Source organism: Xenopus laevis, chromosome 8L, assembly GCF_017654675.1.
Source record: "Xenopus laevis strain J_2021 chromosome 8L, Xenopus_laevis_v10.1, whole genome shotgun sequence".
Lineage (NCBI taxonomy): Eukaryota > Metazoa > Chordata > Amphibia > Anura > Pipidae > Xenopus > Xenopus laevis.
Genome location: NC_054385.1, coordinates 132,336,953 through 132,356,117, shown reverse-complemented (window position 1 = coordinate 132,356,117; position 19,165 = coordinate 132,336,953). Strand labels below are relative to the sequence as shown.

The window sequence follows — 19,165 nt, the reverse complement described above, 5'->3', positions numbered from 1 at the left end:
CCCTAACTGACCTTCAGACTGGGCCCCCTTAGCTCATAACAAGGTTACAGATATATAGAAACATTGGGGTGTCACCCTGTTATAGTTTGGGAGTGCAGAGATCATTGTGCTGCTGGAATTGCTGATTGATTTGGGGAATGTGCTTGAGGGGATGGGGGAGTTGATTTGGGGTCACTGTGACCTTGTTCAATATTCCAGTATTTTCTGCTGTGGCAGCATTAACCCTGTGTGGCTCAGTATTGCTTTATGAGTGCTGGGCATAATGTGGACTTGGCATGATGATCTGTAGCACATTTGGCTAATGAATAGTTAATTTATTGGGCGGGGGTTGCCTGTGTAACAGTCTTTGCAGTGTGACCTCAGGGCCAGGACACTGATTGGCTGCTCAGTTAGTTGATGGAGCAGCTGTGCATTCTGGGATGTTTCCCAAGGGGAAGTTGTGCTGAAGATTAATGTGGCAGAAGAGTTCCTGGTGTTGTTTCCCAGTGTCTGTGTGTGTGAATGGGAAGCCCTGCCCCTTGCTCCGCCCCCAGGCCTGATATTTGATGCTGAGGCAGGAGAGGAGGGAGAGATTTGGGAGAAAGGAAACTGAAACATAAAGTGGCATTTAACCAGGAAACGGCTGGAATTTGCCTCCCAGTTACTCTCACACGCCTTGGCTAAGTGCTGGCGGGCCCGGGCGCTCCTCCTGCTATCTATTTCTGTTTTACTTGTCCTTTAACTTTCTCTGCTCACCCTTAAAGGTACCTCTCATGCTGTCCCATGCAGACTCCCTCTATCCATTCTCTAAGCCACAGGTAAGGCCTTTCCTTTTGTTGTGGTGCCACTATCAGCTCGGCCAATATCTGTATTTGTTAGGCACACGTTGCTTGGCACAGAGAGGGTGGATTTAAAGGGACAGTAGTGTAGGTATGTCTGTCAGCCTGGGAAATCATTCAGGTGTTGCTGCAAGTCTCCTGAAATGATTTTGTCTTCCTGAGAGTCTTTGCTTTTGTTTATGTAGAGTTGAATTGTTACACGGTGCTTTACAGAGAGTTTTGGATTGTAAGCTGTAGTCGGCAAGGCCCTCCTGCTCCATTCTGCAACCCTTGTTTGTTGATTTTATAACAAGTTCCCTGTTTCTTCGAACATTAAATTTAATTGGATCATGTTTTTTTTGCTGCTTGTGTACACAGTACTGTAAGTTTTACTGTAGTAGTACTGACGGGGGGACAAGCATTGCACAGTTTAAAGGGGAACTATCGCGATAATGAAAATGTAATGTTCGCTTCAGCATACTGAAATAAGAAACTTTCTAAATACAATCAATTAAATATTCTGTGCTGTTTCTGAAATAATCAAGTTTGTCTTTACTATTCCTCTCTCAGCATCTGTTTCTCTTCATTCTGTCTTCATGCAGCAGTTGGGTGTCAGATATTCACTGACCGTTAGATCCAATATATCTTATAGGGGGGCTCCTTTTGCCTAGAAGACGTATTAGAGGTCACTCTATTAAACTCACCAGACATCATGTCTCTCTACATGCAGAATTTGTGCAAAAGGCAGTTATTTTGTTACATTTAGTTTGTACTGGAATCAGTTATTTGAGTGAGCTCTAATACATCCGCTAGGAAAGGAGCCCCCCTATAAGATATATTGGATCTAACTGTCAGTGAATATCTGACACCCAACTGCTGCATGAAGACAGAATGAAGAGAAACAGATGCTGAGAGAGGAATAGTGAACATAAACTTGATTATTTCAGAAACATTTGAAATTGATTATATTTGGAAAGTTTCTTACTTCAGTATAAGGAAGCTTATATTACATTTTCATTTTCGCAATGATTCCCCTTTAAGAACCCGGAGTATGGAGGTCCCTGCCCCCTGGATCTTACAGATTGTTAGCCTCCAGTGAAGGGTGCCTTTGTGCTGTAGGTGCTCTAGGGAATCTACGGGCCGTCTTTTCATTATTTATTCTCCTTTTAACAGGGTCTTTCAGCTGTTCTGTAAGTGGAGCCCCCTGCCCATCAGCCGCTGCTCCCAATTGAATTGCATTTGGTCAAGTAATGAACAAAGGACCTAAAAAAGTGCAAGGTTCTAGGCCAATGTACCAAACTTATAGCTGCTTCCCCCAGGCTCCTAATCCTGCGTCTTTCACTTATCCTTTCCCCCAACAGGAATACCAGCCACAAAGCTTCCTTGACCAGCAGAGAAACTTCCTCTTGGGAAACACCTCGGCCTCTTCTCTCCCCACTGCTGCTTGGCACTCATACCGCACCCCCCCAAAGGACTGCGACCCACCCAAATATACACGGCCACAACCTCAAGTGCAAGCCCAGCCACACTTCGGCAACCGGGGACCTCCTGGACATATCTGCAGTCTCTCCCAAGCTTTCGGATCACTGTCAGTCTCTCGCGACCCCTTAGAAAATATCGTATTGACCTTCTTCAGGGGGCAAGGGGACACCCAGACCTTTACAGCAAAAGCATTAGCTTGGCAGTTTAAGGTGAAAAAAAAGCACATTAACTATTTCTTATACAAATTTCAGACAAAGGGTTTGCTCTGCAAGAATTCTGGGACACCTCCACTGTGGAAAATCTCATCTATCACCTCCCATCCTCCAGCGACCCCAAGCAGTGGCAGCAGCTATCCGGGGAACTCCTCTCCAGTAGAAGCGTGGGCCACCACTGATTCTGAAGACACTTCAGTTACCAGCTCCCCCGAGGACATGGCAACAAACAGTGCGAAAGTCTGTGAGTTCCTTTACAATTCTCCACCCTCCACGCCCTTCATCATCCGCAAGAATGTCGGGATCTCTAAAATGCCCGAACTCACTCAGATCTTAAACACTCTGGAAAAGCAAGGCGAAGCGTGCAAGGCGAGTACGAACCCCGTGAAATGGACTCTCACGGCCAAGAAGCGCGAGAGGATGCTGATTAAAAAAAGGGCGGCCGAAATCCACGAGATGGAGATGAAATTGGAAGAAGTTACAGAAACGGAGGTGCCGGAGCCTCCCACTGAGAAGGAACTTGAAAACGGGCAACAAGCCGTCCCTGTGCTGGAAGCCAGCAATGTGGAGCTCGTCGAGGGGCAAGTCCCTGGTGGGGGTTTTCTTGCTGACCAAAATCTGGAGGCATCTGATGAACCTCCAAGGAAGCGTGCAAAGGGGGGTGATGAGTTTGATGACTTTGAAAATGGCAAGTGGGCTTCTGATGATATCCCCGAAGCTATGAACACTATGAACACAGCCGATGCTCTGGCAGTAACCCAGGAGGAACTCGGGAAGGAATACCCACAGGCTTATGAACCCGTCAAGGAATTAAGCCGTTTGGATAAGCTACTGGCGTGCCAAGAGAAGAACCCTGTTAGTGGCCTCCTGGAATTTACTCACTACTGCTCCCAGCAGTGTGACTTTGTTCTCCTCAACCAGAGTGGACCTTCTCACGACCCCCGGTAAGGCCAACTTTGATTATGATAAAATTGCCTAAAAACAGTTTTTTGGTGTTGTGTTCCTTTAATCTAACACACCCGGCCTCTTTCCATCCTGAGACAGTGACCTTTAAAGGGATATTGTCATGGGAAAACATGTTTTTTTTTTTTTTTTTCAAAACGCATCAGTTAATAGTGCTGCTCCAGCAGAATTCTGCACTGAAATTTCTCAAAAGAGCAAACAGATTTTTTATATTTAATTTTGAAATCTGACGTGGGGCTAGACATATTGTCGGTTTCTCAGCTGCCCAATGTCATGTTACTTGTGCTCTGATAAACTTCAGTCTCTCTTTACTGCTGTACTGCAAGTTGGAGTGATATCATCCCCCCTCCCTTTCCCCCCCAGCAGCCTAACAGAACAAAGCAGCTCCCTAACACAAGATAACAGCTGCCTGGTAGATCTAAGAACAACACTCAATAGTAAAATCCAGGTCCCACTGAGACACATTCAGTTAGATTGAGTAGGAGAAACAACAGCCTGCCAGAAAGCAGTTCCATCCTAAAGTGCTGGCTCTTTCTGAAATCACATGACCAGGCAAAATGAGCTGAGATGCACCTACACACCAATATTACAACTAAATACACTTGCTGGTTCAGGAATGACATTTTATATTGTACAGTGAATTATTTGCAGTGTAAACCGTGTAATTTAAAAATAAAAACGGCACCATAAAGATCATGACAGAATCCCTTTAAGCTTGTCTTCTGCTGTTTTCTGCCAAATTCCAATGGCTTTTCTGTCCCCACAGCTTCAAAATACAGGCCGTGATCGATGGCCGCCATTTCCCAGTGGCTGAAGCCAGCAGCAAAAAGACGGCCAAAAAAGATGCAGCATCGCTTGCTCTTCGTATACTCCTCCGAGAAGAGCAGGGTGGGACAGAAGAAGAGGTTATGATTGAATACATGCAAGTTCCAGAAGTTAATGAAGAGGTGGGTGCTTCAAATGGGGGTGCTGGGTGCCTCCAGACCAGGTCCTGTTTATTAAGGGACTAGCGCAGTCAGTAGATCAGATTAGTTTCCTGTTATTTACACCATTTACCCTGGCTGTGTGTGTTTGTACATGGAAGGGATCTCTTATGCAGAATGCTCAGGACCTGAGCTTTACCGGATAACGTATCTTTCCCTAATTATGATCTTCATTCCTTAAGTCTAATAAAAAATCATGTAAATATTAAATAAACCCAATAGGCTGGTTTTGCTTCCAATAAGAATCAATTATATCTTAGTTGGGATGAAGTACAAGCTACTGTTTTATTATTACAAAGAAATATCAAATAATTTTTTAGAAATTTGGACAAAATGGGAGATAGCCTTTCCGTAATTTGGAACTTTCTGGATAACAGATCCCATACCTCTACCTGCAGTAAACTTCACATTTTTCCCACAGTGCATCTCTTTGAAACATGTTTATCCGTTTGCTTTTGCAGCAGAAGTTACCAGCGCAGCCATCTTTCCCCTGCAACAAAAATCCCATCAGCGTTCTCATGGAACACGGGCAGAAGTCTGGCAGTATGTGTGAATTCCAGCTCGTTCAACAAGAAGGACCTCCCCATGACCCCAAGTAAGTCTGAGGAGCAACTGCAGGCTGACCGAAATCTTGGGGGCTCTTGTGCAGCAAATTGGGGTACAAGGAAACTTCTAATTCCTTGTGAAGGGGTCGTTCACCTTTAAATTAACTTTTAGTATGTTACAGAATAGCTATTTCTAAGCAACTTTTCAATTGGCCTTCATTTTTTATTCTTTATACTTTTATTATTTGCCTTCTTTTAACTCTTTCAAATGTCACTGACCCCATCTAAAAAGAATAATCTGTAAGGCTACAAATGTATTGTTATTGTTTTACTCCTCTTTCTATATTCCTATTCATTTTCCAGTCTCTTATTCAAATCAATGCACAGTTGCTAGGGGAATTTGGACCCTAGAAACCAGATGGCTAAAATTGCAAACGGGAGAGCTGTTGAATAAAAACTAAATGACTCAAAAACCACAAATAATAAAAAAATTAAAACAAATGGCAAATTGTCTCAGAATATGACTCTACTTCACACTTAGGGGCCGATTTACTAACTTCGAGTGAAGGATTCGAAGTAAAAAAACTTCAAAGTTTTTTTTTTGGGCTACTTCGACCTTCGACTACGACTTCAAATCGAAGCATTCGAAGTAAAAATCGTTCGACCATTCGATAGTCGAAGTACAGTCTCTTTAAAAAAAACTTCGACCCCCTAGTTCGCCATCTAAAAGCTACCGAAGTCAATGTTAGCCTATGGGGAAGGTCCCCATAGGCTTGCCTAACTTTTTTTTATCGAAGGATATTCCTTCGATCGTTGGATTTAAATCCTTCGAATCGAAGGATTTTATCGTTTGATTGAAGGAATAATCCTTCGACTTTGATATTCGAAGTCGAAGGATTTCAATTCCCAGTCGAATATCGAGGGTTAATTATCACTCGATATTCGACCCTTAGTGAATCAGCCCCTTACAGTTCATTTAAAGGTGAACAACCCTTTTAAGCATTTTTAATCCATGTAACTATAGGCAACATATTGTACTTTAGCAAGAACACAGTCTAGAACTAGTGAAAAGTCATACTGGAAGTTAAATCCTTTTTTATTCCTGTTTGTAGGTTCACCTATACTGTAAAGATTGGAAACCAGACCTTCCCTCCTGTAGTGGCAAACAGCAAGAAGATGGCCAAACAGCTAGCCGCTGAAGCTGCAGTGCGGGAACTCCTGGGAGACGGCGCGCTGCAGCCTGAGATGGTAAAGAAGGCTCACAAACTAGAGAAAATTTGCTTTATGTATCCAGCTGGTGCATTCGTTGTTACACTTTACAATTTAAATGTTCCACGTTAACTCTTGTCCAGATTGTGAAGATCATTGTTTGCCCTTTAAATGTAGAATTAGTTGAGGGAGAGTGTGCTTCGAAAAAAGCTAACTTTTCTCCTGTTTGCCTTTTAGTTCGACCCATGTTGCAATCCCAGCGCAACTGAGTTTCCTACAATTCCAGAACTCTCTGCAGAAGATCTGAAAATGGCTCAGACGTCCAGTGTTGGCGACTTAATTAAGTATCTAAACGCCAACCCGGTCAGCGGCCTTCTGGAGTACGCTCGTGCCAAGGGATTTGCAGCGGAGTTCAAGATGGTCAACCAAACTGGACCACCCCATGACCCAAAGTACGTGAACGCTTTACAAACTGAAAACTAAGATGTTAATGTTAGTGAAAACATTTATTGATCCAGGGAGCAGTCGATCTTGTAGCCAAGTTTTCCCTGTTGCCTGAAATTCTTGTGATCCCTTCCGTTTTGGATGAGAAGATAATTTCTCCTCTTGGCCTCACAGGTTTGTGTTTCAAGCAAAGGTTGGCGGTCGCTGGTTCCCGGCCGTTAGCGCATCTAACAAGAAACAAGCCAAGGCTGAAGCTGCCGATGCAGCGCTGAGGGTTCTAATCGGTGAAGCAGAAAAGGCAGCTCGGGAAGGGGATATCATGGCTGAGGTAGGTAACACTGGAGAATACATGGTGGGGGCAACACAGGTTACAGACATTTGCCAAGTAAAGATCTTAGTGGGGGAAAGAATTCAACTAAATTGATCAAAGTACACAGCGATACTTTGTTAATATGAGAGATTAGCAGTTTTAAGGTGGCCATGCAATTCACAAGTGGAGAGAGTCCATTTTTGAATAAACAGGTGTAAAATACTTTAACCATTTTCACAAACAGAAATCTGCCTAAATACGGCCACTTTTCAAATTTTACTGAAAGAGACCGTTTACAGACACTTATGAATTTGTCTTTCAAACGACATAAAAATGGCACAGAAATGACATTTTATCCCGCGTTTTAAAAATGGAGGAAAGCTCAGTATAACTCTTCCCCATGTGTCAGATCAATTATTAGATAACGTGCTCTGCTTTGGTTCCCCCAGTCATTTCACAACTCCTGTAGGTTTCCCATTGGGGAATTATTATCATATTAATAGAGATTAGCAGGTTCTAGTCAGGGCACAAGTGTCTGTTTAACCCTATGGTGTTACATCTGCATTAACAAACAAGTAAAACACCGATGAAACAAAGTTTATTTTATACAATTTTATACGTAAAGTTTTTAACTCACACGTGTGTAATTTTACTCGTTTGTTTAATCAATGAGGCAATGTTAGCAATTTGAGTGAATATATTATCTAAAGTAAAAGTAAAGCCTCCCAGGCAATTCTTTACTTTCAGCAGCAATTTGACCCTTGAGCTAAGATAATAAAACATTTCTGATCGGTAAAGCTGCTGTACCGTGTTAGCCATTAAAAATGTTACAGTGCAACCCTTTTGGAAAAAAGAAAAGTGGTATACAGGTTATCACAATAAAGGTATCACCTTTTTCTCTGTTGTCTCAGGACTCTAGTGGTTAAGCTCCACCCTCTAGGAGGCAGGACACTTACAGCTAATTTGTGAGGGGGCGTGTCCAGGACTCCGTCTTATCCTCACACTGCCATAATCCCTCAGTTTTTAAGTGTCCTGCTTACTAGGAGGACTGGGCAGTCCAGCTATCTCAGTCACTAGCCTAACTACAGAGTCTACAGTCCATTGTGGACAATTTAGGCCAAGCCCTCGCCAAGTTAGGACAAAGGTCCAGCGGGAAGTGTAAAAGGCCATCTAGCCCTAAAGACACTCGAAAGTTTTCAAAGTCCTATCCCTTCTCTAAAGACTTAGTGGACAAATGGTCGATGCCTCATACTGTCGATGCATTAGTATCCAGACTGCCTTAACCACAGCCCTATCGGTCACAGACGCGGCAGCCTTCAAGGACCCAAGTGACGGGCGACGTGAAGGTTTTCTCAGAGCAACGTACTCATCTGCTAGATCGACCCTGGGCAAAGTCAAACAAACTTGGCCGCGGGCCAATCCTGGGCAATGCCGGACTGGACTGTAATAACAACAGACGCAAGTTTGCTGGGTTGGGGCGCTACGTGGAACAATCTATCGGTACAAGATCCATGGTCCCTCAAGGAGTCCAAATTGTCCATAAACATCCTAGAACTTCGGGTGGTAAGACTAGCACTCACTCAGATTCAGGAGTTCACTCTAACGCTCTGCCTTTGGTATTTGTAAGGGTGCATCAATCCTCTCAGAATAACTTTTCTTGGTAGGCATCAATCAGATAAGGATGAGGGGAGCACTCAAAAAGCCGGAACTGCTGTGAGTTTTTTTTAATGTAGGACTACATACACGTATGTAGTCTCTAGCTTCTCACTAGCACTCATCGTTCGTCTCGCCATCTTCAAGCAATGTCGGTTTGAGTACAAAGAGACAACTCCACCACATAAACAGACAAGGAGGAACCTGCAGCAGGGCAGCCCTAGCGGAAGTACAGCAGATCCTACGCTGGGCGGAGCTCAGTTCAGTGAGATTATCTGCCATCCACATACCAGGAGTATCCAACACAAAAACGGATTTCCTAAGCCGGAATCAATTAGACCCAGGAGAATGGGAACTTCACCCGGAAACATTTGCGGAGTTGGTAGAAATCTGGGGCCAACAGCAAATTGATCTGTTGGCATCCAGAACCAACCGCAAGGTGAACAACTTCTTTGCTCGCTATCGGGATCCGATGGCAATGGGAGTAGATGCCATGACCCAAATTTGGGAATTCAACCTTGCATATGTCTTCCCTCCACTTCCCATGCTACATCGGGTATTGAAGAAAATCAGACAGTCACGGATTACAGTAATTGTGATATTGGCCCAGGAGGATTTGGTGCTCGTATCTTCAAGAAATGGCAATGGCCCGGCCAATTCGCCTAACGCCCAGAAGGCAGCAAGGTCCCATAGTTCAACACAACCTGGGACTCTTTGCTCTGACGGAATGGTTGTTGAAGCAGCCATTTGGAGGCAACAAGGCATAGCCGAAGATGTCATCACCACAATGCTTAAATCACGTAAACCCACATCTTCCAGAGCTTATCACCGAGTCTGGCGGAGCTACTGGAACTGGTGCAATGATGCGGGCCTATCGTTCCTAGAATGCAACATACCAAGGATGTTGTACTTTTAAGGAACTCAACTTCAGTCCTAACTGAAGTCCTTTTTGAAGAAAGGATACGTTTCAACCCTTCAGTTTTATTTCCATCTTGCCTGGCTATGGACAACTCTATCCGTACCTTCCTACAATGAGTAGCACGCATCGTTCCACCTTTTCGACTCCAGTTCCTGCGTGGGACCTTAATATCGTCCTAGACTGTCTACTGTACTCCCCTTTGAGCCTCTGTGGGTAGTCTCGCAGAAGTGGCTTACATGGAAGGTGGTATTCCTAGTAGCGATCTCATCGGCCAGAAGAGTATCGGAGCTTAGTGCCCTATCATGTGACCCCCTCACTTCTGGTCTTCCACAAGGACAAGGCAGTACTACGCACGGTGCCATCCTTTCTCCCTAAGGTCGTATCATCATTCCACATTAACCAGGAGATCGTGGTACCATCCCTTTGTCCAGATCCCAAAAACGAGAAAGAACGTTGGTTGCACAAGCTGGATGTGGTTAGGACGCTATGCTGGTACCTATAACCCACTATACCATTTCAACGATCTTAAACTCTATTTGTGGTCCCAACTGGGCCGCGAAGAGGCATGACAGCGTCCAAGACTTCCATTGCAAGGTGAATTAGAGAGACCATCCGTCAAGCATATCTATCCAAAGGAATGCCGCCACCGGAGAAGGTTCGAGCACACTCCACAAGGTCCATGGGACCATCTTGGGCATGGCGCAACTCGGCCTCCTTGGATCAGATCTGCAGAGCAGGTACGTGGTCCTCTACATACTTTCACATAATTCTACAGCCTAGACATGTTTTCCTCTGCTGAGGCCGACTTTGGCCGCAAGGTGCTGCACTCCGCGGTGCAGTAACGTGTTAGAAATATATTTCGCTCCCGCCCTGCTGTTACGGGACTGCTTTAAGTCCCCTAGAGTCCCTGTGTCCCTCTGAGATGACAGAGAAAACGGGATTTTTTGATACTCACCGTTAAATCCGTTTCTGTGTAGTCGATAGGGGAACACAAGGCTTCCCGACCCTGAGTGAAAGTTGACCACGTTGGTCCATAGGAAAGGTTCTCCTGAATTGCTAGTTCTGCAAGTTTATGTTTTAAAAATCCCTGTCTTCAGCAGTCTCTTTGGTACAAACTGAGGGATTATGGCAGTGTTGGGTTAAAATGGAGTCCCGGACACGCCCCCTCCAAAATTAGTTCTGTGTCCTGCCTCCTAGAGGGTGGAGCTTAACCCCTAGAGTCCCTGTGTCCCCCTATCGACTACAGAGAAACTGATTTAACGGCAGTCTGTGGGTTCTGGCAAATGCCAGAGGGGCTGCTATAACGTCCCATAGAAAGTCACTATTTAGTGGGCTGGTGGGGCCGTTTGGGCCTCTTTGTGGGCTCATTGGGCCTCTGTGTACCTGAAATGCCAGGGCCTATTTTAATTCTCAGTCCGGACCTGTTTAACGGTGAGTATCAAAAAATCCCGTTTATACCACTTTTTTGTTTTTTATTTCAAAAGTGTTGCCCTGTAGCATTTCGGATACAAATCCCTATATTATACAAAATAGCATTTTTTGTATTTAGACCCTTATATCTTGTTACAGAAGTGGAATTACACAAACATTTAGGCAGCTTTACAAAGCCCAGGTTATCCTGAAAAAAACGATTTATAATTTTCCTAGGTAAAATCAACCCCCTCCCCAGAAATTCCAACTTAATGGGTGACTGGTTTAGTAAGCGCTAGAGACAAATTCAAGAAAAATGTCGTTAATGACGAAATCTGAAAACTGTCCGTTTAAATGACAAAAGTGGAGGTAGAGATTTGTGAATTTGGTGCGAAATCCGACATTTTTATCTCCACTTTTATTTTGTCTCAATATCCGCATAGAGATCTCTCCCCGATATGCCCACATTCAAGGTGGGAGATAACGGCTGATCCGATCGTGGGCCCTAGGGCCCAACAATCTGATCATAATGACTGCATCAATGAAAGATACGCTCCATAATCCAACGGGATTTTTACCCCTTCCTGATCAACATCTGGCAAACTGTGGCCAGGTATCGATCGGGAAAGCCGTCGGAGGGCCCCACACATTGGCTAATAAGCTGCCGACAGATAGCGTATACATTGTATGGCCACCTTTAGACTTCTAATACCAAGGTTTTCACCCAGTGTATGAAAAGCTTCTGCTGTTTTTACTTTAACCACCACCCCTCCACCAACCTTAACAATTGTGCCTAAGTATCCCTTTCTTTTATCCGTCCTGCAGCTCCCGGTGAGCGGAAGTACTTTCCACGACCAGATTGCCATGCTAAGTCACCAGAAGTTCAACAGCCTTACAGCCCGGATCCAGAATAGTCTGCTGGGCAGAAAGATCTTAGCTGCCATCATCATGAAGAAGAGCAGCGATGACTTGGGCACCGTGGTCAGCATTGGGACTGGTAGGTATCACCCCTTTTCTCCTGCTTCAGTAACACTTCTCTTTCCAGACCCCTGCAGCAGTCTCTTGGTGTTTGTCTCAATAGGGAATCGCTGTGTGAAGGGAGAAGAACTGAGTCTGAGGGGAGAGACCGTTAATGATTGTCACGCAGAGATTGTCTCCCGCCGGGGATTTATAAGGTAATCACTCCTTTTCTATCGGCACCTCCCCGATTCCAAATGAGAACACCCCAAAACGGTATCTCCTGTCTTTTCAATTCACTAGTAAATAGGACATTTAAGCAGCCCCATTTGTCCTAAGGAAATCTACATTTTTATTTTGAAAATAAAATGCTTATGTTTAGGGGGGGGGGTGAAGCTTTGCTTTAAAGGGGAACTATCGCGGAAATGAAAATTTAATAGATGCTTTTAATATGAAATCTGCTTGTGTTTGGGGGTAAGTTTTGCTGTAAGGAGAATATGAGCTGCAGGTGGTAGGTTTAACACTGAACTTCCCTGAAAAGATGATGGGTTGATGTATCACAGCAGCACAATGATAATAAAAAAATCAAGCCCTTTAAATTCCCCCTGTGTAGTTTGTGCTGCCCTCTCCTTGCAGTTAGTAGCTGTGCGCATTTATGATTAGGCATGTTCACTTGGCTGGTAATGGCACCAACAGGAGACCCTTTTATGCATATACAGCATTTGGGAAACTGTGAGCCATGGAATTTAAATTCCCTTGGAGTTCATGAATATTTTATTAAAGGGATACTGTCACGGGAAAACATTTTTCAAAATGAATCAGTTAATAGTGCTACTCCAGCAGAATTCTGCACTGAAATCCATTTCTCAAAAGAGCAAACAGATTTTTTTATATTCAGTTTTGAAATCTGACATGGGGCTAGACATTTTGTCAGTTTCCCAGCTGCCTCCAGTCATGTGACTTGTGCTCTGGTAAACTTCAATCACTCTTTACTGCTGTACTGCAAGTTGGAGAGATATCACAATGGGAAGGTAACCAGATAGCAGCTCCCTAACACAAGATAACAGCTGCCTGGTAGATCTAAGAACAGCACTCAATAGTAAAATCCAGGTCCCACTGAGACACATTCAGTTACATTGAGAAGGAAAAACAGCAGCCTGCCAGAAAGCATTTCTCTCCTAAAGTGCAGGCACAAGTCACATGACCAGGGGCAGCTGGGAAATTGACAAAATGTCTAGCCCCATGTCAGATTTCAAAATTGAATATAAAAAAATCTGTTTGCTCTTTTGAGAAATGGATTTCAGTGCAGAATTCTGCTGGAGTAGCACTATTAACTGATGCGTCTTGAAAAAAACATGTTTTCTGATGACAGGATCCCTTTAAGTTTCCAGGTAAACACGAAGTTTCCTCTTGTGTGCATACGTAGAAATTGCAGTTCCTACCCCATATTCTTTGCACGCCATGTGTTAATACCTCTTGTGTTCTCATGCTGCTTGTCTCTAGGTTTCTGTACAGCCAGCTGATGAAGTACAACCCAGACGTGCCAGGTGACAGTATATTTGAAGAAGCAGACGGGGATTTGTTAAGGGTTCGCCCAGGTGTGACCTTCCACTTATATATAAGGTAAAGTCGGGATGTATTCTCTGACAGCTTTTCTGTTTCTGCAATGTTACATTTTGTATATGTTATTGCTATGTTTAACGAGGCAGCTTTTGTCTTGCAGCACTGCTCCTTGTGGTGATGGGGCGCTGTTTGACAAATCCTGCAGTGACCAGCCTTCTGCAGAGGGGGACACCAAGCACTGTCCCATTTTTGAGAATGTGAAGCAGGGCAAGCTGCGAACTAAAGTGGAAAATGGTGCGTTGCTCATAGTTCTCTATGTGTATCTCCTTTTTGTAGTGCAAGTTAAATTGTGTTCTTGGTCACTGGCCACAGCTAAGTAACTATTGGTACCTCCTTAACTAAGGTCTTAGGTGCTCTGGGTTCAGTTCTACCCGATCCCTATGGGGACAGCGAGCGATAGTGATATCACTTTATAGATCCCTGGTAAGGTCTCACCTAGAGCTCTGGGTTCAGTTCTACAGACCCGATCCCCAGGGGACAGACAGAGACAGTGATACCACTTTATAGATCCCTGGTAAGGTCTCACCTAGAGCTCTGGGTTCAGTACTACAGACCCGATCCCCAGGGGACAGAGAGACAGTAATACCACTTTATAGATCCCTGGTAAGGTCTCACCTACAGCTCTGGGTTCAGTTCTACAGACCCGATCCCCAGGGGACAGAGAGAGACAGTGATACCACTTTATAGATCCCTGGTAAGGTCTCACCTAGAGCTCTGGGTTCAGTTCTACAGACCCGATCCCCAGGGGACAGAGAGAGACAGTGATACCACTTTATAGATCCCTGGTAAGGTCTCACCTAGAGCTCTGGGTTCAGTTCTACAGACCCGATCCCCAGGGGACAGAGAGAGACAGTGATACCACTTTATAGATCCCTGGTAAGGTCTCACCTAGAGCTCTGGGTTCAGTTCTACAGACCCGATCCCCAGGAGATAGAGAGAGACAGTGATACCACTTTATAGATCCCTGGTAAGGTCTCACCTGGAGCTCTGGGTTCAGTTCTACAGACCCGATCCCCAGGGGACAGAGAGAGACAGTGATACCACTTTATAGATCCCTGGTAAGGTCTCACCTAGAGCTCTGGGTTCAGTTCTACAGACCCGATCCCCAGGGGACAGAGAGAGACCGTGATACCACTTTATAGATCCCTGGTAAGGTCTCACCTAGAGCTCTGGGTTCAGTTCTACAGACCCGATCCCCAGGGGACAGAGAGACACTGATACCACTTTATAGATCCCTGGTAAGGTCTCACCTAGAGCTCTGGGTTCAGTTCTACAGACCCGATCCCCAGGGGACAGAGACAGTGATACCACTTTATAGATCCCTGGTAAGGTCTCACCTAGAGCTCTGGGTTCAGTTCTACAGACCCGATCCCCAGGGGACAGAGAGACAGTGATACCACTTTATAGATCCCTGGTAAGGTCTCACCTAGAGCTCTGGGTTCAGTTCTACAGACCCGATCCCCAGGGGACAGAGAGAGACAGTGATACCACTTTATAGATCCCTGGTAAGGTCTCGCCTAGAGCTCTGGGTTCAGTTCTACAGACCCGATCCCCAGGGGACAGAGAGAGACAGTGATACCACTTTATAGATCCCTGGTAAGGTCTCACCTAGAGCTCTGGGTTCAGTTCTACAGACCCGATCCCCAGGGGACAGAGAGACAGTGATACCACTTTATAGATCCCTGGTAAGGTCTCACCTAGAGCTCTGGGTTCAGTTCTACAGACCCGATCCCCAGGGGACAGAGAGAGACAGTGATACCACTTTATAGATCCCTGGTAAAGGATCTAACTGAGACAGTAAAACTAAAAAAAGGCCTTTCCTAGATCTGTTTATATTTGATGCATTTAGCAGTAGGTAGGAAGATGTTTTCTCTGTTACTATTTTGCATGCTGTCTGTAGTACTGACTGTGCTTTACCCATACAGGTGAGGGAACTATTCCTGTTGAGTCCAGCGATATTGTTCCCACCTGGGATGGGATTCAGCACGGGGAGAGACTTCGTACCATGTCTTGCAGCGATAAGATCCTGCGCTGGAATGTACTGGGCCTTCAAGGAGGTCTCCTTACACACTTTATGGAGCCCGTGTACCTCAGCTCTCTAACACTCGGTAAGAGCACAGCTTTTGGTGTGTCTGAATGTATCTCACCCTGAAATCACTAGATCATCTCTAACAGTGTGTTTTTATCTGTCCATTAACACTGGCCTTTCTGAATACTTTTATTGACGGTCACATTGATTAAATGATGTACATTGAGCTGTGCTGAGCTTCTCACAGTGTGTGGGTGTGGGTGTGTGTGTGTGTGTGTGTGTGTGTGTGTGTGTGTGTGTGTGTGTGTGTGTGTGTGTGTGTGTGTGTCTGAGCTGCTGTTTAGAAGTTGCTTGTAAACAAAAAGAGGTCCCTACTACAAGCTGTGGAGTAATGAAATATATTTGGAGTCCTAGGTACTCCGGAAAGTAATCCCCGTGTGTTCTGGTGTAAATTTCATGGGTTTGTTTGTTAAAGCTCATTGTTTTGGTGCTTCCCAGGTTATCTGTTCAGCAAAGGTCACCTGACGCGGGCCATCTGCTGCCGTATGTCACGAGACGGAGACGCCTTCCAGAACCAACTGCCGGACCTTTATCTCGTTAACCACCCAGAGGTAACAGGACTTCCACCTTTGGTTCTTGTACCTGATGCTGTGCCTTTGTATTTACTATGCACCTCTTTAGTTATATCTCCAGATCTAGTGCTAATTAACACTGATCCTCAGAGCTGCTACAATCAGAATGAGCCAGTAGTTGCTTGTAGTAAAAAAGGTAGATCTGAATCTGCCAGTAGCCCTTTAGCTGGTGATCAGTAGATCTCAAGACTCTGTCTACTAACAACTTGTCTCAATTAACCTCCTATTTCATGTTTTTCATTCATATGTTAATGTTACACAAGAAATTGTTGTTTATTAAATATAGCAACATACATTTTCTCATAAATCAATATAATATTTAAGTCCTATTTTCCATGGAACAGAATGCTAAAAATTATTTTATGGATGTAGAACATAATTGGACAATATCACCTGACATTAGTAAAGTATGAGCACTCCTGTAGTAGTTCCAACCAAATTCCCTGCAGAACCCGAGCCCTCTATTCACTCAGGAAGAGGTTAGTGATGTGTGGGCCGGTTCGGGCCGACCCCACACTTCTTCGTGGGTACAGGTTGAGCTCTTCTCCGGCTCTCCCTGCCCACCACCGTTAAATGACGACTATGGGTTTGTCTTTTATAGACGATGCACCTGCTTGCCCCGCCCCTTTTGTGACATCATCGACGGGCCGGCACTGGTCTATAAAAGCAACCCGGAAGTGCGGATGCGGGCTAAGGGAAAGGCGGGTTAGGATCAGGGAAATCCCAACCCACACATCACTATTAGTGAGTGAGCAGGAGTTCCCTCTGCTGGCCACAAGCAGTACTAGCGCTTCAGAGGAACTTTCCCATCTATCCCCTGGCCTGGAGATATAACCTTGTGTATAACAGGGAAGGTAGCATGGTGTTTTGTAACGGATATTCAGTGATTATATCAAGATAATATTTCTAACAAACTCCACTGTTGCCACAGTGTTCTGTGAAACCCATTTAGTAACAGAATTACCATAATAATAATAATAATAAAACCCTAAACTGTCCATAGGTGGGACGGGTCAGTGTCTACGATTCCACACGACAGACGGGAAAGACTAAAGAGTCCAGCGTGAACTGGTGTCTGGCAGACGAGGAAGCGGAAGTGCTGGATGGAACCAAGGGAAAAGTGGAGGGGTAAGTTGCATTGTCGCATTTATTGATAAACTGCACTTGAATGGGAGATGCCGCCCCCCTGCTGTATTTACAACATTGTGGCCAATGGAATGTTGCGTTTTTACTCCAACCCTCCTATTGCCTTTCAGAGCCAAACTTGAGATCTCGCGTGTGTCCAAACTGCACATGTTCACCCTGTTCCAAGAACTCTGCCTCCTGCGCGGGCGCCACGACCTCTTAGCGCTCAGCAGCTACAGCGACGTCAAGGCCACAGTCGGCACTTACCAAACTGCCAGGGGACAGTTCTTTAGGGCTCTGGAGCAGATGGGCTATGGCAACTGGATCAGCAAACCGCAAGAGGAGAAATGCTTTTCCCTCTCCATTTAACATTTCCTCGCCGTCGCTTCTGTTTTGTTTTTTTAATTCTGTAAAGGAATGTTACCAGATCTGCACTGAGTGTCTTTGTAAATGGTTCTATCCGAAATTAGCAACCCGCCCCCCCCCCCGGCTCCTTTATTATTTTAACCGCCTGTACGCAAGTGGAGTGCCAGACAAGTCAAACAAACCAGCAAATCCGTGACTTTTTGGGGTTTTTATTTTTAATGCTTTCTTTGTTTTTTTTTTTGTTTTTTTAAAGCCGGAATTGAAAACAATGTACTATTCCCGTTTCTTCGTTTTCACCGTCTTTCTCGTCCGATGAGATCTCTCCATGGAATGTAGAGTCATTGAAGTATATTTTCATGATTAAATAATGTATAGTGAAGAACTGACTCCAGCGCGCCTCATAGTTGTACATTTTGTATTAGTCGCTATAGTTGCACCACGGCCAGTGATCTGCCTAGCGCACACAACGTGGAGTCCCAAAACTCCCAAAAAGGAGGAATCCAAACGTTTTCTTTTGCTCTTTGTTTGCAGACGAACGCACGAGAAACTATGGATTGGCGAATACAAGCGTTACTTGATTTCAGTCCGAGCACCATGAATTCGATCAAGACCATGGCTGCCGACCCCTACTGAATGAGATCAATTATTGCACCGTATTTAAAGGGGAACTATCGAGAAAATGAAAATGGAATATAAGCTTCATCAAGCTGAAATACGAAACCTTCTAAATACAATCAATTAAATATTCTGCATTGTTTCTGAAATAATCAAGTTTATGTTCACTATTCCTCTCTCAGCATCTGTTTCTCTTCAATCTCTCTTCATGCAGCAGTTGGGTGTCAGATATTCACTGACAGTTACATCCAATATATCTTATAGGGGGGGCTCCTTTTGCCTAGCAGATGTATTAGAGCTCACTCTATTAAACTCACCAGACATCATGTCTCTCTACATGCAGAATTTGTGCAAAAGGCAGTTATTTTGTTACATTTTGTTTGTACTGGAATCAGTTATTTGAGTGAGCTCTAATACATCTGCTAGGAAAGGAGCCCCCCTATCAGATATATTGGATCTAACTGTCAGTGAATATCTGACACCCAACTGCTGCATGAAGACAGAATGAAGAGAAACAGATGCTGAGAGAGGAATAGTGAACATAAACTTGATTATTTCAGAAACAATGCAGAATATTTAATTGATTGTATTTAGAAAGTTTCTTCAGTATTCGGAAGCTTATATTAAATCATAGTTCCCCTTTAATACAGTTCCTTGTGTCGTCTTGGTCCGAGAGACACAAATCACGGACGTTTCCCGGCACACTTGTCCGACGTCTTTAATAGGCAAGAAATGTGCCGTCTCTGGAGCGGAGACCCTCACCCCCATATATTTATTTATTGGATAGGTTGGGGCAGATCCTGGCAGTGTGGATTCACTCTTTACCCTACAGCCCCACCTCGCTTATATTTTTTGATGTTTTTGAAAGTTTTAATTTTTTTAAGCCCCTCC

General features: G+C 44.5%; 1 protein-coding gene across 2 annotated transcripts; it reads left to right on the top strand.

Annotated features, from left to right (window-relative positions):
• Positions 1 to 337: 337 nt before the first annotated feature.
• On the top strand, positions 338 to 18,045 carry adar-a (dsRNA adenosine deaminase). 2 transcript variants are annotated; one of them, XM_041573760.1, is made up of 15 exons: positions 338 to 797; positions 2,159 to 3,435; positions 4,221 to 4,401; positions 4,902 to 5,032; positions 6,095 to 6,230; positions 6,429 to 6,643; positions 6,810 to 6,963; positions 11,753 to 11,924; positions 12,009 to 12,102; positions 13,388 to 13,507; positions 13,608 to 13,741; positions 15,433 to 15,615; positions 16,035 to 16,147; positions 17,172 to 17,296; positions 17,425 to 18,045. In XM_041573760.1, the coding sequence occupies exons 1-15, from the start codon at positions 753 to 755 to the stop codon at positions 17,660 to 17,662; spliced, it is 3,318 nt and encodes a 1,105-aa protein (XP_041429694.1). In that variant the 5' UTR covers positions 338 to 752; the 3' UTR covers positions 17,663 to 18,045. The 2 variants fall into 2 exon arrangements, with proteins under 2 accessions (XP_041429694.1, XP_041429693.1); XM_041573759.1 differs by having other exon boundaries at positions 369 to 797; positions 4,899 to 5,032.
• The last annotated feature ends 1,120 nt before the right edge of the window (positions 18,046 to 19,165 follow it).

What these genes read in the sequence shown, in the direction of transcription:
- adar-a (XM_041573759.1), top strand. Translation starts at nt 753, where the DNA reads ATGCTGTCCCATGCAGACTCCCTCTATCCATTCTCTAAGCCACAG. An exon ending in AAGGGGATATCATGGCTGAG is followed by an intron (nt 6,964 to 11,752) that starts GTAGGTAACACT and finishes TCCGTCCTGCAG; the next exon opens with CTCCCGGTGAGCGGAAGTAC. An exon ending in CCTCAGCTCTCTAACACTCG is followed by an intron (nt 15,616 to 16,034) that starts GTAAGAGCACAG and finishes GGTGCTTCCCAG; the next exon opens with GTTATCTGTTCAGCAAAGGT.